The 6,425-nt window shown below is 39.2% G+C and overlaps 1 protein-coding gene across 4 annotated transcripts in view; it reads left to right on the forward strand.

Moving 5' to 3' along the window:
• The window catches only part of edc4 (enhancer of mRNA decapping 4), a 115,347-nt gene that overhangs the window by 101,345 nt on the left and 7,577 nt on the right, over window positions 1-6,425 (forward strand). For all 4 annotated transcript variants that reach the window (XM_043707093.1, XM_043707095.1, XM_043707094.1 and 1 more), the window contains exon 27: window positions 5,350-5,569. In XM_043707093.1, the coding sequence (XP_043563028.1) occupies window positions 5,350-5,569 (220 nt within the window). The remainder of the gene's footprint in view (window positions 1-5,349; window positions 5,570-6,425) is intronic.

Genomic DNA, 6,425 nt, shown 5'->3' on the forward strand with positions numbered 1-6,425 from the left:
TGCTGAGATATTTGTATCATTGATAGTCACAGGTGAGGTGCCGGAAGACTGGAGGTTGGCAAACGTGGTGCCACTGTTTAAGAAGGGCGGTAAAGACAAGCCAGGGAACTATAGATGGGTGAGCCTGACCTCGGTGGTGGGCAAGTTGTTGGAGGGAATCCTGAGGGACAGGATGTACATGTATTTGGAAAGGCAAGGACTTATTTGAGATAGTCAACATGGCTTTGTGCATGGGAAATCATGTCTCACAAAACTTGATTGAGTTTTTTGAAGAAGTAACAAAGAAGATTGTTGAGGGCAGAGCAGGAGATTGATCTATATGGACTTCAAGGCGTTCAACAAGGTTCAACATGGGAGACTGATTAGCAAGGTTAGATTAATATATGGAGAACTAGCCATTTGGATACAGAAGTGACTCAAAGGTAGAAGACAGAGGGTGGTGGTGGAGGGTTGTTTTTCAGACTGGAGGCCTGTGACCAGTAGAGTGCCACAAGGATTGGTGCTGGGCCCTCTACTTTTTGTCATTTACATAAATGATTTGGATGCGAGCATAAGAGGTACAGTTACTAAGTTTGCAGATGACATCAAAATTGGAGGTGTAGTGGACAGCGAAGAGGCTTACCTCAGATTACAACAGGATCTTCACCAGATGGGCCAATGGGCTGTGAAGTGGCAGATGGAGTTTAATTCAGATAAATGCGAGGTGCTACATTTTGGGAAAGCAAATCAGAGCAGGACTTATGATAAGGTCCTAGTGAATGTTGCTGAACACGGAGACCTTTGAGTGCAGGTTCATAGCTCCTTCAAAGTGGAGTCGCAGGTAGATAGGATAGCGAAGAAGGTGTTTGGTATGCTTTCTTTTATTGGTCAGAGTATTGAGTACATGAGTTGGGAGGTCATGTTGCGGCTGTACAGGACATTGGTTAGGCCACTGTTAGAATATTGCGTGCAATTCTGGTCTCCTTCCTATCGTAAAGATGTTGTGAAACTTGAAAGGGTTCAGAAAAGATTTACAAGGATGTTGCCAGGGTTGGAGGATCTGAGCTACAGGTAGAGGCTGAACAGGCTGGGGCTGTTTTCCCTGGAGTGTCGGAGGCTATGGGGTGACCTCATAGAGCTTTACAAAGTTATGAGGGGCATGGATAGAATAAATAGACAAAGTCTTTTCACTGGGGTCGGGGAGTCCAGAACTAGAGGGCATAGATTTAGGGTGAGAGGGGAAAGATATAAAAGAGACCTACAGGGCAACGTTTTCACGCAGAAGGTGGTACGTGTATGGAATGAACTGCCAGAGGATGTGGTGGAGGCTGGTACAATTGCAACATTTAAGAGGCATTTGGATGGGTATATGAATAGGAAGGGTTTGGAAGGAAATCGGCTGGGTGCTGGCAGGTTGGAGTAGATTGGGTTGGGATATCTGGTCGGCATGGACGAGTTGGACCGAAGGGTCTGTTTTCATGCTGTACATGACTCTATGACTCAATCTAGCCCACTCATGATTTTGAAAACCTCTCAGAAATCTATACCCAGTTCTCCAGCTGGGTCTAACAAATGTCTTCTGCAATTCCCTATGAAAAGTTAGTATTGAATCTGCATCCACTACACTTGCACGCATTCCAAGTCATGTTAAGTTGCTATTTAAGAAGGTTTCCTTGCGTCACTTTTTTTTTTGCTAATCATCTTGAATCTATGTCCTTTAGTTACTAGCTCTTCCACCACCGGTTACCATTTATTTCCTTTTGCTTTTTTTACTGTGTGACCCAGTTAATGAAGCTGGGAACATTGCTTACCTAACTCCTCTATGACCTGTCCTGCCACCTTTGATAATCTGTCCACGTGTTCACCAAGTCCTTCTGCTTCTGCCCTCTATTTTGTATTGTCCCTCAATATTCTTCCTACACCTCACACTTCTATGCATTGAATCTGCCACCTATCCACCCACTCTACCCACATGTTGATCAAGAGGCAGCTTTTTCACACAGAGGGTGGTGCATATGTGGAACAAATTGACAGAGGAAGTGATAGAGGTGAGTACAATTACAATATTTAAAATACATTTGGATAGGCACATGGATAGGAAAGTTTTACAGGGATGTGGGCCAAATGGAGGTAAATGGAACTAGTTCGGTTTAGGAAACCTGGTTGGCATGAATGAGTTGGGCCAAAGGGTCTAGATCTGTGCTGAATGACTCCATCAGTGTCCTTTTGGAGTTCTGCACTGTCTCCTCACCGTTCACAATTCTTCCAAGTTTTGTGTTGTTGGCAAACTTTGAAAATATCCTCTGCACACCAAGTTTTAGATCATTAGTATATATCAGGATACCTGAGTGCCAGTTGCATTGTTGGCAGGCTGAAGACCTTTGTCATTGACAACTGGTCATCATTTCACGGACAAATCAGCTACTTGTTGACTCATTTTGATGCACCTCTTGGTGCTAATTGATCTGCAACGGAATGACTCTTTGCTTGAACAAATAATATTGTAAATAGAACTTACAATAAGTGCTGGTAGCTTGCTTTTTAGAAGTGTGGAAATCTTTTCCATTATCCTTGATGTTTTAAAAACCATCCTTTTCCCATTTCAGTCCACAATCAAAAATACATTAAAAGGATGTTGGACAGATTTACTTGATTGATAACAGTTACATGAGCAGCTTGTGCTGCTTTCTTTAAAGCAAATAAGATTGCAAGAGAATTTATTTATTTTACATATGAATTTGATAGAGTACATAATCTGTTTCCAATGGTGGAAGAGCTAGTAACCAAAGGATATAGATTTAAAGTGATTAACAAAGTAAAAAGGTGACACATGGAAATCTTATAGAGCAAGTTAGTGTGACTTTGAATGCACTGCGTGAAAGTGTAGTGGAAGCAGATTAAGTATTACCTTTTATAGGGAATCTGAGAAATACTTCAAGGAAACAAATTCAGGTGGCTTTAAAAAACTAAAATTAGGCAATATTGTTGACAAGTCAGTTTTGTATCCTGAGGGCAAGTTGGAAAAGGTGTCTCAAAAGGAAGAGTTTTTATCTTGATTAAAGTAATTCACAGAAAATTTTTCAAGTAAAGAGATTAGTATCTTTATTCAGGATTGTCTTGATGGTCTGTACTTGTCTCCCAAGACATTCCATAGAATCAAGGCTGAGTTCACATTAGTGAACTCCTTTTACTTGGAGGTACAGATCAAAATTTTCTGTTCTTGTGCAGAACTGAAAGTTGAGCACCACTCGGGCAACAATTTATGTCACCTGCAAACAGGACAGAAAGACAATTTACAAAGTAGAAGAATGAGAAATATTAACTTAATGGAAATTGTCCAGGTGCTTTTCTCCCCTGTGGAAGCAAATGACACACATAAAACATCTTTGCACCCAGGCATTATTAAACAGAAATGTACTGGCTATGTTTGATTATGACTTCGTATCTACAGCCAAGAATAAGTCTTAAGGTGCTTGGTGTGGAAATATCACAACAGTGTCACCAAGAATTAGCAAGGCATGCATTTAACATGTAACAAAAAGGCTTGAAATTACTTATGACTCAAGAAGGAATATACCGGGAGGTTTAGCTTTCTTTACTCCTTATTTTAAAAACAAAACTATTTAAGAATCACTTTGGGATGTACCAGTGCACTTTTCAGCCAGTGAAGTGCTTTTGAAGTGCAGTTGCTATTGTACTGTAGAAAATGTGCCAGCCAATTTGTGCAGAACAAATTCCTACAAACATAAAAATTGTGATGACCTGATGATCTGTTTTGGTAATGTTGATTGAGGGACGCATATTGTCCAGGGCTAGGGATAACCTCCCTGTTCTTCTTTTTGAAATGGGCACTTTTACATCCACCTAACAGAGAGCACCTTGTTTTGACCTCTCGATTTGAAAGATGATACCACCAACAAGATAGCATTGAAGTTTCAGGCCAGATATTTCTGCTCAAGTCCCTAGATTGGGATTTGAGCCCTCAAAATCTAACATGGAAGAAACAATGTGACCAGTGGCCATACCTGACATTATTCTATAAATCTTCATATAAAATATTAAGCAATTTCTGTTTTTGATTCTAATTTTCAGCCTTTGCCTTTCTTACAATTTGTCATATTTGTAGTGGAGTCAGTTTTGTAAAGTTTCACTAAAACATTAAGTGAAAGCAGTTATTACCATTGGAAATCTTGATTCACAGTGTGTGTATGTATATACTACCTTGGTGCATTATTTACATTATCATTACTTTTCTAAATTTTGTCATGCTTAGACCATTTCTGAAAAATTGATTTGTTAATAATGTACAGTATACAAATTGCAGCCTGTTGATTATCATTATATTGAACCAAGTTTCATGTGCAATCATCTAAATTCTAGTTTGAAGATAATGCAGTGAATAGTTTTTTTATTATGTAGAGAAAGTATGTATGGACTAAAAAATTTACTTGACCCGTCATTCCTGTTCTAACACATTAGGTACAGGTCACAGTATTGTGCGCTTATTTATTTAATCTCCTGAGGGAGCCAGGTGGCTGCTGGTGAAGTTTAGCAAAAGATAATCTTGAGATGATTTTTTCCTGAACATTTCAAATTGAGGGAAAAATATATATCACTTCAAAATTCTAAAATATAATCAGTTCTGCAAGTTACATTTCGCTTACTTTTCTGAGACTACTAGGCGATTTAAGGAAATTTAGTGAAATGATTCTGCAAAATTTGCTAGCACATTAAACTTGTATAATTTCAGGTCTTATAAAGCAAAAATCTGTGTGTATCTGAGATGGTAAAAGAATTACAGTAATCTTACAAAAGTCTTGTTCCACAGATCATAAAATGACCAAAATGTGTAATCAGCTTTCATGCTGTGAACCAAAACAACACTTCCTTGCATCACGATTAATTCCCAATCTACTAATTGGATGGCCTTGAGTAGCTAGCTTGCCTTTTCTCTTCATGTTATGCAGTTTGTTTCTTTGCTAAGTTAGCTGTTCCAGATTTCTGCCAAGATAAAGGCCCCAAGTGATTTAGCTGAGGTAGAACCACTGCAAGTTCTGTGAATGAATTTAAGGATACATTTGTGATGTGTTAAAACATTAAGTTTACTTTCACTGTCATTTTAAGATCAACTGAAAAGCATCAATAATAACAGGGAAGTCTGCATGGGATGTCATAAACTACAAATTGAAATTTGATGTTTTTTGGTAATTTAATGAAATACATTGTGTAGCATGTCAAGTACAAATTAAGTACATTATGGGGGCAGTGTGCTTATCAAGAGTATGCATTATATTTATGTTTGAAGAATTATTTGAAAATGTAGAGTTTAATCAATGATAATTCACCAAACTCATGTGTAATATCTAACAGCTTACAGGAATCGATTCTGACTCAAGTGCAGAGAATTGTGAAAGGTGAAGTTAGCCTAGCAATGAAGGAGCAACAGGCTGTTGTTACATCCAGTATCATGCAGGCCATGCGATCAGCTGCAGGGACGCCCATTCCAACAACTCACATGGATTTCCAATCCCAGCAGGCCCACATCTTGCAGCTGTTGCAACAGGGGCAACTTAACCAAGCCTTCCAGCAGGTATGAATACAAGGTTAATTAAAGTCCAGTGTTAATAAGTGGAAGACATTTAAGGGGTGAATGAGAGGGCTCTTTCTTTCCTCCACCTCTCCCTTCTTGCACCCTGGCTCTCTTCACCCCAAGCTCTCCTCCATACCCCTTACTTCTGGCCTGCCTTTGCCCTGCCAAAAGGGACTTAAGGGCAACTTTTTCACGCAGAGGGTGGTGTCTGTATGGCATGAGCTGCCAGAGGAAGTGGTGGAGGCTGATACAATTGCAACACTTAAAAGGCATCTGGATGGGTACACGAATAGGAAAGGTTTAGAGGGACAAAGGCCAATTGCTGGCAAATGGGACTAGATTAATTTAGAATATTTGTTGGCATGGATGAATTGGACTGAAGGGTCTGTTCCCGTGCTATACATCTCTATGACTCTATCCTAGGCCCCAGTCCCTGTGTCCCCAAAACTGCCCTTAGATATGCATGCATGAATTGAAGTGGCGCATAGCATATGTATGCTGGTATTAGCAAATGCAGCCAAATAGTAATGTAAGTACGGAGTAACCCCGTGTTTATTTAATTAAATATTTATTGCATTTCAAATTTATTATTGATTTAACCATGAGACATTAATTTTCTAGCGATTACTCTAGATGATTATATCATGAAATCAGGTCTTACTTATACAAGAAGTCACTTTTCTTTCTATCAGCAGCAATCTTTACTGTATACTAAATGCATTTGTCCCAAACCATTTTGTCAGTTCACTTGTACCTCAGTAATCTTTGTAAGATTGATTGTTGCAAAAGTTCTGTAAAAGTTTAGATTAGATTACTTACAGTGTGGAAACAGGCCCTTCGGCCCAACAAGTCCACA

This window comes from Chiloscyllium plagiosum, chromosome 17 (genome assembly GCF_004010195.1).
Source record: "Chiloscyllium plagiosum isolate BGI_BamShark_2017 chromosome 17, ASM401019v2, whole genome shotgun sequence".
NCBI lineage: Eukaryota > Metazoa > Chordata > Chondrichthyes > Orectolobiformes > Hemiscylliidae > Chiloscyllium > Chiloscyllium plagiosum.